Below are 20,208 nucleotides of genomic sequence, written 5' to 3'. Positions count from 1 at the left end.
CCCTGGCATGTGTTCAATGATTCTCCGCTGCAGAGACAGGACATGCCTGTTTCTAGGTCACAAAGTAATCCTTACCCCCTTTTCTCCCTCTCTCTCGGGGTGACAGACTCGCCCTTGTGAAACAAATACTGAAAAAGCGCCTGACGTGTCTGTTTTACCTGCACGCTGCTGAAACTGTTTCTGTAGCCAAGAAGTGCGCTCTTGCTAAAATGTCAATTTATAATAAAAGAGTTTTAAAAATATGTGTGTATATATATATATATAGAGAGAGAGAGAGAGAGAAACGTGACCCCATTTGAATTTATATTCAGTTCATTTCTTCGAGACAGCCATCTGGAAGCTGTGGGCCTCACTGCCTATTAATTTATTATAGCACCGCTGCTATACAGCTGTGCCAGCAGTTTTTAACTGTGGGAGCAGTAACATCTGGGCCAGATGCATGAAGCATTTTTCCAACAGACATAAAATGGGGTGCGAGGGAGAGCACTTTACTTTAGTTCATCTTGGCCAGCTATATTTATTTACTGCACAACTTCATCAGTCTTCATAAATATAAATGTTGGTCCTTATTCCCCTTGGGTTTGTTTTTCATTTAACGAAATCCCCACTGCCAGTGCAATTAAGCTTCATCAGTTATGCTCCCTGGCAGGGTAAATTAGATTAGAACGTCTGGAAGATTGGACTGAGCCAGAGGTAAAACAAGGGGGATAATTCTCTGCAAGTGTAATTCCAATGCGCAGAAATGTTTGATAATCGAGTTCTCAAAGGCTCTGCTAAATTATTTATGGGTGCGCTGCATTCAGACACAGTTCAGGCTCATGTTTGATTTACGGGGCGTGCCACCTCGCCAGCATGAAGGACGGCCTTCGCGCCCGGATCTGGGATGCATCGACAGATGCCAGCCCGTGCCCTTTTCCAGAGGGGAGGCCCGGGGGCACACACGCCACAGGGCTGCGACACTGGAGGAGAAGCTACGACTGGCAACGGTGCCAAATCTCTTTGCACCTTCCCCAGTGTAGGAAGTAATAAATCAGACCAGAAAGACCGCCACAGGCAAAGAAAAAAAACATTTTAAAAAACGCAGCTGTCGTGTGGAACCTGGAACAAATGCATTTTTGATTGGGAAGGTTGTGATCGCAGTTCAACAGGTATAATTATGTGCAGTCGTCCCATTGCAAATGTATGCAGGGTAGGCAGACGCTTAGTAGAAGAAAAGGACAGCGTACATATTCCAAGCAGCAAAAATGCTTGGTGGAGAAACGCTGAGAAAGGGTGCACCGTGCATCCTAGGTTGCCACACATAGTATTGCAGCCCAGGGCGCAGAGCCCTCTGGGGACCAGCAGTGGATGAAAAGCCAGAAAAGATGAGAGGAGTGGGGGATTGGGTAAAGGTGGAGGGCAAATATAGGCCCTGGTGATCAGGGTGGAGGGAGAGAGAGGGTCAGGGATCAGGGCAGGAGTAATGGGTACTGCTAACATGCCTAGTTATGGCTCGGTGATTCACAGGTCAGGTCTGCTCGGTGCGCTGGCTCAAAACCTCTCTTCTGCACGTTCAGATACCAGGGGGTATGTGGGCGCAAACAGTCTGGAGGAGTCTTTCCAGACATCGTTATAACACCTTCCTCTTGACATCTCTTTGCAAAAAGCATCCTGAGATTTATACCTGGTTACAGCTACTTCATCCGCCTACGGACAGCGCTGGTGTCACCTTCAGGCCCCTCTGGTTTGACGCTACTGAAAGTTCCAAAGAGCTGAGCAGGCCACACCAATAATTCTAGGACATTTAGGACATATCCACGCCTGCCAAGACTCCTGTTCAACACTCTTATCCACCACCATTCACTACATGATCTTCAGCAAGTCACTTAATCTCCCTGTGCTCGTTGGAGTTTGGACCCAGTAACCTTGTGATTCAAGTTGTCTACACCAGTGGTCCCAAACCCTTGGGTGACCCCCACGGCCAGTCGGGTTTTCAAGATATCCACAATGAATATGCATGAGATAACTGGCTGTGGGGTCAATAGGACAGGTGGGAAACCACTAGTCTACACTACTATTATATCAATACTCATTATTATTACCATATTTTTCAGTGTATAAGTCACACCAGAGTATGTGCAAAGGTCCTGTTTAGGCAGGACCTGCAAAGGTCCTGCCTAAACAGGACCTTTGCAGGCATAATCTGTAGATAAGTCACACTGGTGGATAAGATGCACCTCTCTATCCCCCGATTGACTGACGCAGCGATAGCAACTGCTGGCACGCTGGTGGATCATGTGTACGAACCGCGTGGTTGCGGGGCATGCGTGCGCATGTGCACAGCATGTGACAGACATAAGAACATAAGAACATGCCATGCTGGGTCAGACCAAGGGTCCATCAAGCCCAGCATCCTGTTTCCAACAGTGGCCAATCCAGGCCATAAGAACCTGGCAAGTACCCAAACACTAAGAAGATCCCATGCTACTGATGCAATTAATAGCAGTGGCTATTCCCTAAGTCAACTTGATTAATAGCGGTTAATGGAATTTTCCTCCAAGAACTTATCCAAACCTTTTTTAAACCCAGCTACACCTACTGCACTAACCACATCCTCTGGTAACAAATTGCAGAGCTTAATTGTGCATTGAGTGAAAAATAATTTTCTCCAACTAGTCTTAAATGTGCTACTTGCTAACTTCATGGCGTGCCCCCTAGTCCTTCTATTATCTGAAAGTGTAAATAACCGAGTCACATCTACCCATTCAAGACATCTCTCATATCTCCCCTCAGCCGTCTCTTCTCCAAGCTGAACAGCCTTAACCTCTTCAGCCTTTCCTCATAGGGGAGCTGTTCCATCCCCTTTATCATTTTGGTCGCCCTTCTCTGTACCTTCCCCATCGCAACTATATCTTTTTTGAGAAGCAGCGACCAGAACTATACACAGTATTCAAGGTGCAGTCTCACCATGGAGCAATACAGAGGCATTATGACATTTTCAGTTTTATTCACCATTCCCTTCCTAATAATTCCTAACATTCTGTTTGCTTTTTTGATCACCACAGCACACTGAGCCGATGATTTCAAAGAATTATCCACTATGATGCCTAGATCTTTTTCCTGGGTGGTAGCTCCTCATATGGAATCTAACATCGTGTAACTACAGCAAGAGTTATTTTTCCCTATGTGCAACACCTTGCACTTGTCCACATTAAATTTCATCTGCCATTTGGATGCCCAATGTTCCAGTCTTGCAAGGTCCTCCTGTAATGTATCACAGTCTGCTTGTGATTTAACTACTCTGAATAATTTTGTATCATCTGCAAATTTGATAACCTCGCTTATCGTATTCCTTTCCAGATCATTTATAAATATATTGAAAGCACCAGTCCAAGTATAGATCCCTGAGGCACTCCATTATTTACCCTTTTCCACTGAGAAAATTGTCCATTTAATCCTACTTTCTGTTTCCTGTCTTTTAGCCAGTTTGCAATCCATGAAAGGACATCGCCACCTATCCCATGACTTTTTAGTTTTCTTAGAAGCCTCTCATGAGGGACTTTGTCAAACGCCTTCTGAAAATCCAAATACACATGGCAGCGGGGCTATGGATGTGCATAGCATGTGGTGGACGAATTGGGGAGAGAAAAAGAGGAAAATGCAGCAGATAAGTCGCACTGGTGTATAAGTTACACCTATGATATTTTGGAGGAAAAGCGACTTATACACTGGAAATACTGTTTATTGGTGTGAAGGAAAGTATTGTAAACAGGGCCATAAATATATCCTCTCTCTCCAGGCAGCCTAGTCATTATCAGGCATCTCCAAAACAGATTTGATCTGGCTGCTAAGGGCCCAGCTTGTTTTCTTAAGCAGCATTTAAGTGTCTGTAACTTCACTTTTTAAAGTTCAGTCTAATTAGCTACTGCCTTTCCCAGTTTCCTCATTTGCATCTGAAAAGCACGATTTGCATGAACTGTGCTATGGGTGTACTGTCGGAAACTTGAGTTTAAAAAAAAAAAAAAGGGCAAACACAATAGCATCTTTAGCTACAGCCTGTGGGTTTGGGAGCTTGTTAGCACTGGAGAAATTCCAGGCATAGAAACTGAAAAGTGTTCTACCTCAGAATGCAACACCGAGAAATACGAGCAGAGGCACAGCATGAATAATGATGAGGTGGCAGCACGAGAAGGAACTTTACCCTTCATGCACTAACATTTCAGCTTACGATGGTCTTAAAGAATGACCAGCAGAGAAAGGGCAGCACTTTACTGGCATTTAACTCATCACAGGAGTTAAATGCCTGGCTCCGTGGCCCACTTCACTTAGGTGTTTTGTTTTCAGTTAAAATAAAGGTTAAAAAAATCAGTTTGTTTACCATGTGAAAACTCGTCTTGGATTGGCCATCTCAAATGCTCAATTTGGTTCCAAGCTCCTTACCCGCGATGGTAACCAGGGCCAGATTTGGGGGTGGGTGAGCTGGGCGGTTGCCTGGGGTGCTGTGATCTGGTTCCTGTCTTTTAACCAGCTTGCAATCCACAAAAGGACATTGCCTCTTATTCCATGATTTAGGATGAACAACAGCCTGCCAACTTCAGTGGTTCTTACCAGTGAAATAATGAACTGCCTAAGAAAATGGAATATGAATATATTTTTTATATTTTTAAATCATTTTATACTAATTGTGTTTTGTAATTTATTATTGCTGTATTACTGTTTTATATTTTGTAATGTATTATTTTATTGTTGTAAGGTACTTGGGGAAAAAAGGAAGGATACAAATCCAAGAACAGAGGTGTCAGCTGGTCAGAAATTAGTAGACAAGTGTCTAAGATGTCACTAGCCTCTTTGTTGTATGTTTTATTTTATAGTCAATGAAAAATAATCTAGAGATATGTTGTGCTTTATAAAAGATTCAGGGAAGGGGGTACAAGGATAGAACTGGAAATGTCTGCAAAACTTAAAGGGTACATGGGACAAGTCTTTTATATTGCGGAGCTCTTGATAGAATTCCTAGGTAGATCTCTGGTAATATAATGGCCCATGGACCTTTAATAGGTGGAAGGTGGAGAGATGCCAACTTACTGGGGTAAGGGGTGGAGGGGAGTGGTGAGAAAAAGAGGGAAGAGGGAGCACGTAAGAGGAATACATACAGAGAGGCAGGGGCGGACTGACAGTGATCTGAGCCCATGGGCAATAAGTATAATTGGCCCTTAACCACTCATCCGAGCTAGGGGAGAATACAGTGGGCCCTCAGGTACTGCCCTACTGTACTAATGATCAGTCCACCCCTGAGGAGAGAGTATAGCGTGAGTAATCTGAAGATGCCTTGTTTGATATCTTTCGTAACGGCACCGCTTGCTATGTTACTGTTTATTATATATTATACTCAAAAATAAAGTTTTTATAAAGCAGCATGGTAGCTCATATCCTACTTACTTTATGCACAAGGGAGATCCATGACCTTCAGTAAATGCAAAAGCAGTGTCTTTGCCATGTCAGTCCACTTGAATATACAGAAATTAGTGTCAAGAAACAAGCTGTAAGAGAAACTAACTCAATACATCCGTGGCGAGCTTTTGAATGCTCTGCTCCCTTCATTTATGTATAAAACAATTATATTCCGCTGATCCATCCGTTATCCTCCACACAAAAATATATAAAGAAGATCAGGTCGGTGAAGAGCAGAGCGACACCTCAGCAAGCAAACATTTCTCAAAGGAAAGCTACTCAATCTCCCAATCAGGCTACTTAGAAGGGAATTTTATGAGTACACCAAGAATGCAAGAGCAGATCATGAAGATGATCAAACACTTTGAAACAAACACAAAAGGAATTATTAGGGACATTGGCTTTTTCACCCACTATCAGAGATAAAGACCGTTGGAACTGTAAAGTTTTACTGTTGCAATCATCCCTGTCAGTTCCCCACCTTCTCTTCTACTGAGTGGTAAATTCATACGCAGACAACCTAAGGCCCTGCTAACTCTGTACTGTTTATACCCAGTGTAAAGGCGCTGTTTCTTCACTGAAAGGAGCTTCAGCTTTCAAATGTACTAAGTTTGTCCAATAACAATGTCTTTATTTCTTTCTTTCATCTCTATACTTATTATCTTGGAAGCTCAAAGCGGTAATGCAATAAAACAGGTGTAGCACTCTCCTACTTTACTCTGTAGGTTCTGACAAGGAAGGAAGGTCAAAGTCCATCACTGCTGCTGACCCACTCAACATGGCTGCTCCAACCTGTCATTGCATCACAAGGCTGCATCGTCTTCAGGAGACTTGATTTTTTGAACCAATAAGAAAGGGGAGAGCCTCTTGAAAATGGCCTCCCGGGTTGTTTTGTTTGGAAAGAGGAGATTAATTGGGAGTCAGAGAGAAAGATGAGACGCTCGTTCGGGTGTCTCTGCAGAAGATTTGTTTCTGAATTATCTGCTTGGTGGAGAGCAGAAGAATAATAGAAAGTTTACAACAGGATGACTATAAGCAGAAGAAATTCGCTGGTCACTGCAAGTATTTGAACAGTGAGATTTCCTGCTGGGTTTGGACAGTCTAAGGGGCCAATGCAATAAAACCGTTTTACTAACGCGCGCACAACCACCTCTAATGGGCACCAGATGCAAATGAGCTGCCCCGCTAAAAAGGACGCGTTGGGGGAAATTGTGCACCCCTAGCGCTCCAAAGCATTGGGCGCCCAGAAGACATGGCTGCGCGTGGGTTAGTGCACTACTGCAGGGCTCTCCGCGAGCACGCAAAGGTGAGGCAGATACCTACTCTCCTCCCAGCCCTGGAAGTTTCAGCGAGTTTTAAAGTCCCAGATCCTGACGGCTTCTGGCTCCTCGGGGGAGCAGAGGAAGGAGGAAGCTCACCTCCAAAGTGTGTGTAGGTTTAGTCCGATCAAGGCTAAATTCCTCCTTCAGCTGCTGGTCAGTTAGAGGAACTTGTTGTGCAGCCAGTACGAGGAAGCACAGAATCGCTGTTCAGATTATGAGCTTTTGAATCGCAGAATGACTTAATGTCATCTCCGGGGCTGGCATTAAATTTGCCGGGTTAACAAGGTGCCTTAGCTGAGCAGTGCTTTTCTGCATTGGGGGGTGCGGGTAAATAGCTAATAGCCTCATCTACATGGCATTTACATGTGATGAGCGCCATTAGCTGTGCCTGAGTTTGGATGCGCTAATCCCCTTTTTGCATCAGGTGTTAGCCTAGCGCGTCCAAAACGTGCATCCAATCGCTTGTTAAGCTGTGTACACTTTACTGCAACGGCCCCTAAATAAGAGGACAGACAGACAGTGTAACAGAGCTGAAGAAAGAACCCACTGAGACCCCGGAGCTGGCTGGAGGCTGTTTCTGCTGCATCTCTTGCTTGATGGAGACCAGAGAACCATTCAGCAGCCTTGTGGATCAGGGCTCTGAGTGAATATCCTAGCTGCTGTTTCTTTTCTTGGGACATTTTTCATTACTTAAAAGATAGTTATATACCTGCATCACCTACAAACCACTGGATTACAAGCCAAGTTAGTTATGAACGGCTTAAACATCAATCTTTGAATTCAATGACCCCCCCCACCCCCCATTGCCATACTCTAGAGGTGGAAAGAGCATTTGTTTGTTCACCCCAGTTGTACTCATACTGTGCTTCAGTATTATCTGCCCCCTCTGAAAGTCAAAGTCGTCTCCTGTGGGTCAAGGAACATTAAGCAACTGCGGTGCATTTCTGGGAAAGGGAAGAGGGGTATGTGGATTTGCTTGTGTGTGATTAATACTGATAGTGATATACTCGCAAGGGTTTAAAATGAGCTCACTAATAATTTAAAGTTCACCAGGCCTTGGTCCCGGTAAATATGAAAGCGATATTCATGGATGTGTATTCTAAGGACAAGGAATTGTGCTAATAACGGTTGTACTGCTTATTGATATTAGCATGGGTTACGAATGACAGTACCGTTTGAATGTTTCATCTTTTTTAAGCACAGTTTGATTACAGCCCTGCTACCTGTAATAATAAAATAAATGTTCAGCGTGCGTTTGCTGGCTCACAGGGACGGTTCCCCTCAGAAGTGAATTCACAGAGGGGGAGGGGATCCAGTTCCCTTGGGTGGGGCTATACAGGTAATACCAGCAAATCGATAAACATTACAGTAGGTACCGGTTATAATTAAATCCTGGATAGAAACAGACCACAGGAAGGTGCAGAAAGGTGGCAGGCACACCTCAGAATGGGCGTCAGATGCACGGACTGGGCACAGGAGTACACTAAAGGTTACGGGTGGCTTCCTCGGGACGGAACCTGCAGTTTGTTCATCTGCGCCCGCAACCTCGTCTACCTCATTCCACACTGACCTAATGAAAAGGAGGGGGGACAGCTCTCGAAAGCTGGCCTCAAATGTATCAAAGGTAGTCCAGCCAAAAGGCCTCACCTACAACATATCCGCTGACCTCTAATTCAAAGGTTGGTACTGGGAATTCTCAGCTCAGAATGATTAGCATAGCACCCAGCTTCTGTGACGACAATGCATGTTGTTATAGGAGCCTCTAAAACATGGGACTGTTTTAAGGTCCCGTGCAGCAATTTGACGGGTGCACTAAATGGGGGAACAATTATCGAAGGCCCTCCTTCCAAAAAAAAAAAAAATGTCTGCTGGAACTGAAGGCCCTTGATATTATACGCTGATGTTTTTATATAAAAGTCTTCACACCCTTTTTCCCCAGGCCTGTTGGAGAAGACTGGAAGCCATGGAAATCCATATATTTTCTGTAAAAGGTCAGCGAGCAAAGTGAGGGGGACGGGGAAGAGAGGCACCATATCCCAATGGTTCTCAGCCCCCTGCGCCTCGGAGCCAGTCTGGTTTTTCAGGATAGCCATAATGAAGATGCCTCAGATAGATCTGTATGCAGTAGAGGCAAGGCATGCAGCTCTGACCCAGGCATATTCATTGTGGCTACTGACATTTGCTCATCCAGGGAAAGAAACACGACTAGGGTGGATGAACATGAGAAGACCTTCTTGAGGCGGTTTGGGTATTCTTGTGTCAACTTTCTTCCTTCCAAACTGTTTCAAAAGGAAAACTGCAGATTTTCATGTCACTGCCTATTCTTGTTTTAAAGGGTAATTTATGTGATTGGTGCCTCTAGATTTAAGCAGAATTAGCCAAGTCTAATGCACCAATATCACATTTTTCATTACAGCAGAGCATAGTTTCCTTCTGAAAAGGGTGAGGGCAGCCATACTGCTTCTGTCCTCCTGAATAAAGTCATCGCAAATGAAACATTTCAGTCTCCTGGATTTATACTCAGGCATACAGCAAGACCTGAATAATGTTACTCAGACAGGTTCTAATATCAGCAGTTCTCTATGCCTGTAATCCCTGTCTGTAATTAGGTTTCAGGGAACAGAACCTGCTCATCAGTGCTGTTGCCAGATAGGGGCTCATGTGACCCTGTGCCCCAAATCTATTACACACTGCTCTAAGTATTTTCTAATGCATAGGACAAGCCCCCTTAAAAATGCAAGTGCTGGCAAGATAGTGCATCAGAAAATACTCGGGGCAGTGTAACATAGCTGGCTGGTAATCTAGCCCACAAAAAAAAAAAAAATCAGATCTTGCAAGCCCCTTTCCGCTGGTTTGAGTCTTTTCTGAGTTCTTGTTAAGCTAAACAACCAGTTCATAAGAACATAAGACTTAACATACTGGGTTAGACTAAGGATCCATCAAGCCCAGCATCCTGTTTCCGACAGTGGCCAATCCAAGTCACAAGTACCTGGCAGGATCCCATGGGGTAGAGAGATTCCAAGCTGCTTATCCCAAAAATAAGCCATGGATTTCTGCAACTCTACTTTATTAATGGTTAATGGACTTTTCCTCCAGAAACTTGTCCAAACCTTTTTTAAACACAGCCACACTAATAGCTTTCGCCACATCCTGTGGCAACAAATTCCAGAGCCTTATTATGCATTGAGTAGAAATATATTTTCTCTTATTAGTTATAAATGTATTACCCAGTAACTTCATTTTGTGTCCCCTGGTCTTTGTACTTTTTGAAAGAGTAAACAACTGATTAATGTTTACTCGTTCCATCCCACCCATTATTTTATAGACCTCTATCATATCTCTCCCCTCAGCCCTCTCTTTTCCAAGCTAAAGAGTCCTAACCTCTTTAGCCTTTCCTCATAGGGAAATAGTTTATCATCTTGCTCGCCCTTCTCTGTACCTTTTCAAATTCTGCTATGTCTTTTTTTGAGATGTGGTGACCAGAACTGCACACAATACTCAAGATGAGGTCGCACCATGGAGCGACCTCATCCATGTGCACAGCGTCTGTACACATGGAATCATCTTCAAATGCATACGCTGGTTAGAGTTAAAGATTCGATGATCAAATGTGTGAAATTAGAAAGACAGAAATGAAGGGAGTACTATCCAGCATTCAAGACCACAGCCTTGTTCACTCATGGTGGCTCTCTCATGCCTTCAGGTTGACAAAGATGCAGCGATTACTGTAGGGGCTCTCATCCAAGAGCTACAGGTAATTTTCATGGCTCAGGCTAAGCAGATCTTTGGATCTATTCTCAGTGATGGAAAAAAAAAAAAAAAAGAAATCGAGAGAACAATTCAACAGTGCATTTGCCAGTCTCAGCTGGGCTGTCCCAGCATGGACACAAGAAAAGAAATAGAATATAAAGTATATCTAGTATTAAGGTTGAATATTGTGCCTATCTGTCGATACCTTCTGCTTTTGCGACAAACACACTCACAGAAAGTTAACATCTGGTCCAAGGCAGATGTTAATTTATGGCTTGCATCAGGTGCACAATGAAGAGTGTGCAGAGAATATCCCATGTTATTTACCGTGCACACAATAAAGTCTAATTTGCATGCAACATTCCTACATTTACAGAGATGCTGATTTTAGGGCAATGCCTCTACCATATTTTCACACCGCTTTTAACGTGCAAGATAAAGCCGCCTTGCATTGCATACTGTTTTTAGCACGTGCAGACTGCAGAACAGCCTTAAAGTGAATGAAGTCTGCCAGGACAAGTGTCGGGCGCAAGGTAAGCCAAGCCTGCAGTTATCAAGCCCGCTCAATTCCTGCGCTGACCAGAGAGTTTAGACGTGTCCTTTATTCAGGTATCTAATCATGCTCAGAACCATTGTAATCCAGAGTATGGTGTGTGGCACAGAGAGAGCTACAGCACACTACACTTCTGTAATGCAAACATGCATATAAATGAGATCATCAAAAGGCATCAGGTGCTCTTGGAATGTGTTCAGGGAGATTTCTTTGTCTCCTGCCTAGCTCATAATTTCTCATCCAAATGTTTCGCAGTAAAATGTATTGCTACATTTCTATGTAGGTAGCAGCAGGCTGTGAAAGCTGCAGTGACCTCTGGGGTGACGCACTCAGTCCTAGGGAGGGAGGAAAAGATGTGCACTAGAAAGTGCGGTGCAGACGAATCAGCTCGGTGAAGACGTCCCACCAACCCTCGGGGCGGGCAACGGTTTGGTGGAGAACCCACCAAAAAAAAAAATGCTGACTGACAAATACTCAAGAAGGCCTCCTCGACCTCAATCAGTTTCTTGTCTACCGAGCCTACCTGGGCACTTGAGGCTTAAACATTAAAGGGCATAGCAGAAAGAACCGACCTCAGAAACTATCCCTCCCATCACTTATCCATCAAAAAGCAACTTTTCAGCACAGCCAGGCAATTACCAGCTGCAGGAATATAGTGCTTCTCGATAGCCCTGCCAACATCAGGACCCAGCAAGGAAACCCATGCAAGTCTGAATAAGAAGTCATTTTGAATACATTTTCGGGGATCCTATGCCTGAGGCAAGCAAGCACAGAAATTTTCTGACAATGGCCAACATACAGGAGAACAGGAACAATGTTATCATGCTGATTTGTCCAATGCCGGTTGAGTAGAGTGGAAAAAAGGAAAGCCAGAAAAATGCAAGCTAGGAATTGCTGAGTCGGTGAATCCGTCGGCATCAAGAAAACATCAACTTCATTCCCATGGAGGCAAATCAAACAAATCAGGTTTTCTCCTTCCTGAATGTACTTTTTCTTTCCTGTTCATTGCCTTAAAATGTTCACAGGAATGAGCAGAGTTGCAGAGTAAAGTTCTGAGCTGGCAATCAACGAGGCAGTACCATTTTGTGATGATCTAACAAGATCGCTTGTGCAGAGAAATAAAGCTCAAAGCCATGCATACCTAATCACTCGAATACCAGGAAATGACGGTTTAGAAGTATCTAATATTCAGAACAGAGTAGACAAACATCATCTGCTTAGCATTCAGACTGCATATAGTCTTCCTCATATTAGGAAACACACTGGGCCAGATTTTATAACATGCGCGCGCATGTTATAAAATCCGGGGTCAGCGCGCGCAAGGGGGTGCACACTTGTGCACCTTGCACGCACCGAGCCCTAGGGGGGGCCCCGATGGCTTTCCCCATTCCCTCCGGTCCCCCCCACCTTCCCCTCCCTAACTCGCCCCCCAGCCCTACCTAAATCCCTCCCCCCCCACCTTTATTTTATTTTGTGATTTGGTAATTGCCTCTGGGCAGGCGTAACTTGCACGCACCAGCCAAGTGCCAGCGCGCGAACCCCCAGCACGGCCACTGTGCCCGAGGCCTCGGTCCCGCCCCCGGACTGGCACCCCGCCCACACCCCCGCCCCTTTTTCAAAGCCCCGGGACATATGCGCATCCCGGGGCTTGTGCGCGTCGCCGAGCCTATGCAAAATAGGCTCGGCGCGCGCAGGGACAGGTTTTCAGGGTTCCGCGCGTAACCCTTTGAAAATCTGCCCCACTATTTTTATGTAAACAAATAATAAAAGGGTCAAGGAGACTTTGTCAGCTCCAGCCAATAGTTTTAACCCTCAGAAATATTCAAATGACCTCTACAAGCTGGATGTGAGATATACATGGGACATTAAGCCTTTTCCAATCATGAACAGCTTCCACAAATTTTGGGATTCTGAGTTAAATCAGGCAGAGGTCTGGGAGCCCAACGCCCTAGCAATCTACATTAAGCCAGTCAAATCTGGCTGCAGGACAGTAGGTGACTCTCCCCTCCTCTGTCCGTGACATCTTCAGGATGCTGGCCCACATCAGGCCCCCGTAGTACTCAACAGAGCAAAATCTGAAAACCACACTAAGATGTGCTTGTCCTGTAACACACATCTACAAAAGCTCACGAAGGACAGTCAACTTTCAAAGCGCAACACAAAATGTTCTTTCAAAAGTCCATTCCTCCATAAAACTGCAATGACTACTATGCTGCAACACTCTTTGTGATGATATGTTATGTACATTTGGGCCTAGAGACTGTTTCTTATTATGAATTCATTGCTTTATTGTTTTGGTTTTGTTTATTTTAATTTCCTCATTACAGATTTGTGAAGAGGTTTTCTTCCAAAGTGGTGCATCTGTGAGGTCATTGCCATCTTCAGAGCAGCTAGTTGTTTTGGCATGTTATAAACTTAACAAACAAAACATAAATATATTTAGGATAATGGATATGGGAAGCACAGACTGCTGGGGACAGAGAAATTTGGCTAAATTAATCTGGTGACATTTGGAACTTCTGAGTTCCACGTTTCTTCCTCATGTTGCCCTATAGACCCTTTGCAGACCATCACACTTACGTGAAATGCTAGCACATACTTTAGGATGATTTTACAAGGTTTTTTTTTCCTTGAAGAAAGATCAAATTTCATAGCTTTAATGGACCAATTCTAATATTAATGAGACTTAGGCACAAGGTGTGCGGACAGAAAATTTGTCTCACGCTCTGGAGACTAGGGAGACAAATGCAGAGAGGTCACCTTGTGCTGTTACTTTTACCTTTCCAGTTCTTAACCCACCTGCGCAGAAGTCACGGATGGGTCAGCCTTCACAGAAACATAGAAAAGGACACAATTGCCCATCTCGTCTGCCCAGCAAGCTCACATCTTATATGATCCACAGACTGTCAGGGTCAGGGCCTTGTAGATTACTTGTCTGAGATCCATTTCCTGTTGCCCTCTGCCGCTGTGGTAGACAGCACTGCTGGGATTATCCCAGCTGTGTCATGGTTATTGGTTAAGGGTAATATGTGTTGCATCGCTAAGTCAACCCCCTGATAGTTTGTATACCTAGACTTCCTGGTACTGGTAAATCAGCCCTGTGCTTGCTTCCCCCCCCCCAGACTATATAGTTCATGTTTTAGTTATCTGCTGTCAGATTTTTTTTTAACTGCATGAAGGATCCTGCCTCTGACCTGCCTCTTTCCTCATTTCCCTTCTCTCGCCTCTTGGGATCCACAGTGTTTATCCCATGCCCTTTTCAATTCCTTCAACTGTCCTGGTCCTCACCACTTCCTCCGGTAAGGGGTTCCATGAGTTCACCACCCTCTCCGTGAAGAAATATTTCCTGACATTCAATCTGAAACGTCCTCCCTGGAGCTTCATTCTGTTATCTCTAGTTCTCCTTATTTCTTTCCAACAGAAGAGGTTTGTTATTAAAATTGTGTCATTTATAACATTTAAGTATCTGAAGGTCTGTATCATGTCTCCCCTGCTCCTCCTCTCCTCCAGGGTATACATATTTAGATCCTGAAGCTTCTCCTCGTAAGTCTTCCGATAGAGACCTCACACCATTTTGGTCGCCCTTCTCTGGACCGTCTCCATCCTGTCTCTGTCCCTTTTGAGATACGGGCTCCAGAACTGAACACAGTACTCCAGGTGAGGCCTCACCAAGGACCTGTACAAGGGCATCATCACCTCCTTTTTCATAGCGCTATAGTCCCTGCAATCATACAAACCTCCATTATTCTCTCTTATTTTCCAGTACGAAATTCCCTCGTGCTAAAGCAGTTCCTCAACTTAGACCCTTCTCTTCTTAATTATCAGAAGCTCATAGCCTGCTTGCTGACTCCCCTTCTAGAACACTGAAAATATTACTTTCATGTTCTTGTTCTTTTTTTGAGTTTTAAAATGCCACCCATTTTGTTGTGCCTCTGGGGGGTAGCCATATTGGCAAGACATGTGACATCACACCTCTCATGTGGACCAATCCGTTACCAGTCCCCAACATCACCTGAAACACTCCTGGCAATACGGCAGCACTTAGTCAAGAGGGGACTTGCTTAAAGCCTGTAAAATATAATGACTGAGGAATAAGACCACCTTTTGTGCAGAATGATGTAAAACTCTGGCTTCGTTATTAATAGAAAACCAATTCCCCTTCAGAAAAGTTAATTGCTATTTAACTCTTTAAGGATGTCCCACCTTTTTTTTTTCTTTGTTTCTGTTGCCTGAAACATTGATCCCAGCTGAACAGAATATCCATTTCTATTCTGTAATTACACTCAGTAATGCAGGCTACGTAGCCATGTGAACTAATTGGTTTTTCTCTTCATGAGCCAGGAGTCAGTCACTGGATTCTTCTGATAGATAAAAGCAGGAGAAATAAATCCCGTACAGAAAAGGGCGCTGAACTAGTAGTGTGAGAACTATTTCACATTTGCCCTTGGGAGCAAGTCTCTGGAGAGCGTCATCGCTGTTTATAGCCCAAATATTTGGGGGTATGTTGCATTAATGCTCTGTCTGTTCTGGATCTGGGTGCCATCCATCAGAAAACAGAACAAACAGGGCTAGGGGGGGGAGAAACTAAAGAAGCGTAAACTTTACTGGCAAACTGTAAGCCAAAATAACAGAGACCGAAGGCACGCATGCTAAAAGCTGCTCACGCACAGTTATTAAGCAGCGATGAGTTTACAAGAGCAATTACCTGGAAGGCTGTTTCCCCTCTCTTTTATAAGCTCATTTAATACTGTGGAAGTATGTGCAATGGTCACTTTTTGTATTTTGGCCTAGACGTTTCCGCCTGCTCCTTTGGGTTTCCAGCTCAGATCAGGACCAGGGCACCAGGAGTTTTCATTCAAAACTACCCAGGGCTTCCCTCCCCCTTCCCCATTTCTAAGCCCAGCCATCACAATGACAGTCCTTGGCCAGAAACCACAGCCCCCGCCCACCCACCACCACCGCCTCCACCGAAACAATGTACGTTTATGTGCTGAGTCTGGCCACGATTGGGACAACCCCACATCCCCACCCAAGCCCCCTCTCACCGGGGGCCATATTTCCCTGGCATCCCCATTTCTGGCTGGCCCAAAAAGCAGAAGTGAACCCAGGGATTAAACCCAGGTCTCCTGCATGGCAGTGCACAGCAATGCCAGAGTCTGCAGGATGGGGTCCTCAACTGCCATTCTTTAAGCAGAAATACTAACATGCAGAGATTTCGGACATATCTCTGGGGTTAAAAAAAAACAAAAAACAATGAAGTGAAAGTAGCTGTGATTATAATGGCCAGAAGCATTAACCCAGATCATAGAAAATACTGAGATGAAGAGCACTTGACTCACCATTATATGGCAAAGATGCATGCACTTCTATTGCACATCCTTCAGTCATAAAATCCATTAGAAACCTCAATTTTACTTCTCTAGGAATACACTAAGATAAAACAGTTTTCTGCAGATCAGCTCACTGTACAAACCTCAACTCCACTGGAGTAACTTACATAGAATGGATCTCAGAGGAAACAGGCCCTCGCTGAAAGGGGAGCTCTACTGGTCTAGGTATGCAATTTTGAGAAGACTGAGTAGAGGGCACCCATCTCACTCCAGGTCAACCAAACATGCTGATCAAGTCCCACTGCATGGAACTATAGTCCTGATGTTCTTAGGGAACTCAATGAGCAAATCAGAATACAGATGCATGTATGCAATGGGGCATTACTACGACTGCATCGGCAGGTTTGGTTGACTAAAGCGAGGTGGCAACCTTAGGCCAACTTCCACACACAGTAAGCAAACCCTGAATTTCCTACAAATAGTCTTGAAGCTTCAACATTCATGCAAGGGCATCCCTACCCTTTCCAAAAATATCAGATCATCATCTGACTCTCATTGCTATATTATGGGAAAAGCAGGTTACCGGTAAGGCTACAGTAGACAGCCTCCCTTCCCTTTGGCAATCAATATGGATTTTATAAGATGGTGGGAATAAGCAGAGATACTGTGCTTTTTTTTTTAAAGATCAAAAGGTTGTTACCTTTAGTGATGCAAAGCAAATAACCTATTAACTGGGCTTCTCCCCAGTATTTGGTCTAGGAAGGCCTCTCCACTATGCAGAATTTTTCTTTCAGATGGCCCGTTTCAATTACTCTGCTCTGTTGAATCCTCCCCCCACTGCCCCTTCCATCATCATCCCCAGAGCCAACTGAAGAAGCTTACTCTGTAATGACTGCCCCAGATTGGGCAGCTTTGGGACGTGGGCAGCGCCAGGAGAATTCCTATGGTTCATTAAATAGCAATTCGGTCAAGGAGGGAAAATCATTCCTGGCATTCCACAGCCAGCAAGAGATGCATAAAAAGTCATATTATTGATCTTCCGGCTTTCAGCAAGAGAGAATGTTTAAAAACAGCAAAACTAGATCTTCCAAAGTGTTAGGTAAAGATTTGTCCCACCTATGCCACTGCTCACTCCAGAAATGTTTGTGATCATCCAAGGATGCAAAAAATGTTATTGGAATGCACGACCCAAGAGCTGCAACATCACCAGACCAGAAGAAGACATTGTCCAATGATGTTAGATCCTGCTGGATTGCAGCATGCCGTAGCCAAGCACACACTCTGGCTATCTGTAACTCATGTAACCAAACAGATATGAGCCATCGATTTCAGAGGAGATCAAAGCAGGCTACAGAATGGCCTTTTTACTAGAGGAGTGCTTTAAAGCCTAATTTACATTCATCCTTTATTTAATTGGCTTGGGCAGTGATCAGTACTCAGAACAGTAAACCTGCATGCTGCAGAGTAGACCAATTGACATACTTGCCTTCGATGCATAACCTTGAGCAAGTCACTCTTGTGGGCTCTTGCTGCAATTAACCTCAATTCAGAGATTTTTCTAAAACCCTGAGGACAGAAATTAATGACCTAAAAATATTGAAAGGAATTTGAAAGTTATCTAAACCTCTAGGTGCTCTGAATTTCCTTTCTTGTCGTTTAAAATGTAGGTGTGTACCCCCAACTCAGGGTAGAAATGTAGCTACGTACAGATGAGGTAAAGGCCGAAATACATTCTCCAGTTACTGTATTCTTAGAAATGGCAGTTCAGTGGTTACTGTGGTAGACCGTGCTCAATGTGATTTCTCTACTGGCCAGGGAGATATTCCCCTCTGAAGACAGAATTCCCCCTCCCCCTCAAGTGTTTGTTTCTTCTCAGGATTACCAATTGGCCTACAACCTTCACCCCACTCGAAACCAAACCCTGAAGTTACGTTCAGTCCAAACTGGACTTGCGATTCCAATTTGCCAAATTTATTGGAATCTGACATAGGGTTTTTGTTCAACAAAATAACAATCATAGGCTGCACAGTAAAAAAGTCACAGGTGGAAAAAAAAAAAAAAGTATATTAGAGGCACAAAACTCTTTAGCACAAAAGAAAAAGTTCATCCTGGCAAAACCAGTAGTGTTCATTATAAGAGTAATTTCCATAAGACCACAGATGAAACATTCCACAGATTAGGTTCTCTGGTTTGTGGTAATCATGATTCCCCCCAGGGGCTTTATCGAGAAGCTAGGTCATAAGCCTAGGACCAAATAAGTGACACTCTCCCTCCATGCATCACAGGCCTGGTACATGCCTGCAGCACTCACATAATCTTCCTGAAAGGTTCTGGGATCACATCAGACCTCTTTTTCATGACATACATTCCATCTCAACAGCTCCACTCCCCCAGGCTACTGCACCTTATATACTCCTATATAATCAAGAGGCGACATTTTTTTTTAAAGGCACAGCAGTCAATGTAGGCAAAGGTTAAGTATCATCCAGGTAGAGGATAAGGACTGACCATTTGGGACCTCTAGGCTTAGCTGCCCAGTGTAAATGATGGGTGGCCTTGGCCCTCGCTCTCCTGCATTTCTGCAGCTTGCTAGCTTGGATCACGGTGCATACCAACTCAACACTCAGACAAGGTTTTCAACACGTTACCGCACCCTTCTTAAAAAGATCAGCTAGACTGGGCTGTGACCATTTAAAAAAAAGTGTTTCTGTTGTAAAACTTACTTTTTAAGAGCAATACTAGTTGCTGTCAAACAAATCTAACTAACCTGTTACTAGCTGCTCCAACACTGCTGGTTATTAACTAATTAACTTTGGGCCTACTTGAAAGATAACTCACTAGGACTTGCAGGTCGTCAAGACTTCAGATATCACTTTTTTTTAACAAATAAAAAAAAAAAACATGTTCCCATTTTGAGAAAGAGCAGGTGGCAGTAAAGTAATCAATTCTGCTACTTACTCGTGTAAAAAAAATAATTAGTAACTGCATGGAAGTTGCAACGACATTTCATTTTCTGACCAAGAGGTCATCAACGATCCCGTCTCTAAAGGCTCCAGGGATAGGCACTTGATGCTGCCATATCTACCTAACAGGTAAATCTCTCCAATGTCCAATAATCTATTTGTGAAGGCAGGAGTCAAACTGCTTAGTGTAGGTCATTGAAAAAGTAAGTTAAAAAGGGCAATTACTTACTGGTTTAGGGCAATGGATGTATCTGGCAAGGCTGATTATCAGATCATGGGTGATGGGATCCACTAGGTTTCTGAAGCTGGCGTACCGATACAGGACATCATCCAGCGAGGTGGACTCCATTCCTAGATCCTATGACAAAGAGGTTACAAAGACAAAGCCATTAGCGGGTCTGAGAGGCACCGTCGCTCACACCAAGATAAAACTCCTGCTTGCAATTCATAGGGAGCCACCAATTTTTGGGGGCTGCAATTATGTGTCAGTTGTAAGCCTATGACTGCATTCGCTGTATAAAAAAAAACAGCGACCCTTGCTTCAAACTTTTCCAATACAGTTTGTTGTAGAATTTGGAGGAGAGCTAGCTGGGTTTATGAGCAATGGCATCAGTGACAGGAACACTAAGCTTTGCAGCCACATCTGCTTATGAAAATAGCAATTTTCCTTTTTTACTTCTGCTCAGGTTGCTTCCATTGAACTGTGAGGATGTGGCACACGCATGGCACTCTGCAAACAGCAAAATGCTATTCTGATGGGAAATGCAAAACAAAGTAAACCACTGGTGATATTACTACGAAACAAAATGGCCGTCTCCATGCCACTTAGAACGTGAAAGGAAATCTCTCATGAAATCTCA

General features: G+C 44.0%; 1 protein-coding gene across 1 annotated transcript in view; it reads right to left on the bottom strand.

The window, feature by feature from the left end:
• LRRC75A (leucine rich repeat containing 75A) overlaps window positions 1–20,208 on the bottom strand; it is a 290,685-nt gene that overhangs the window by 168,876 nt on the left and 101,601 nt on the right. The window contains exon 2 of the mRNA XM_029612323.1: window positions 19,578–19,706. Within this exon, the coding sequence (XP_029468183.1) occupies window positions 19,578–19,706 (129 nt within the window). The remainder of the gene's footprint in view (window positions 1–19,577; window positions 19,707–20,208) is intronic.

The sequence above is a fragment of the Rhinatrema bivittatum genome, chromosome 8 (assembly GCF_901001135.1).
Source record: "Rhinatrema bivittatum chromosome 8, aRhiBiv1.1, whole genome shotgun sequence".
Classification (NCBI taxonomy): Eukaryota; Metazoa; Chordata; class Amphibia; order Gymnophiona; family Rhinatrematidae; genus Rhinatrema; species Rhinatrema bivittatum.
This window is presented reverse-complemented; position numbering and strand designations above follow the sequence as displayed.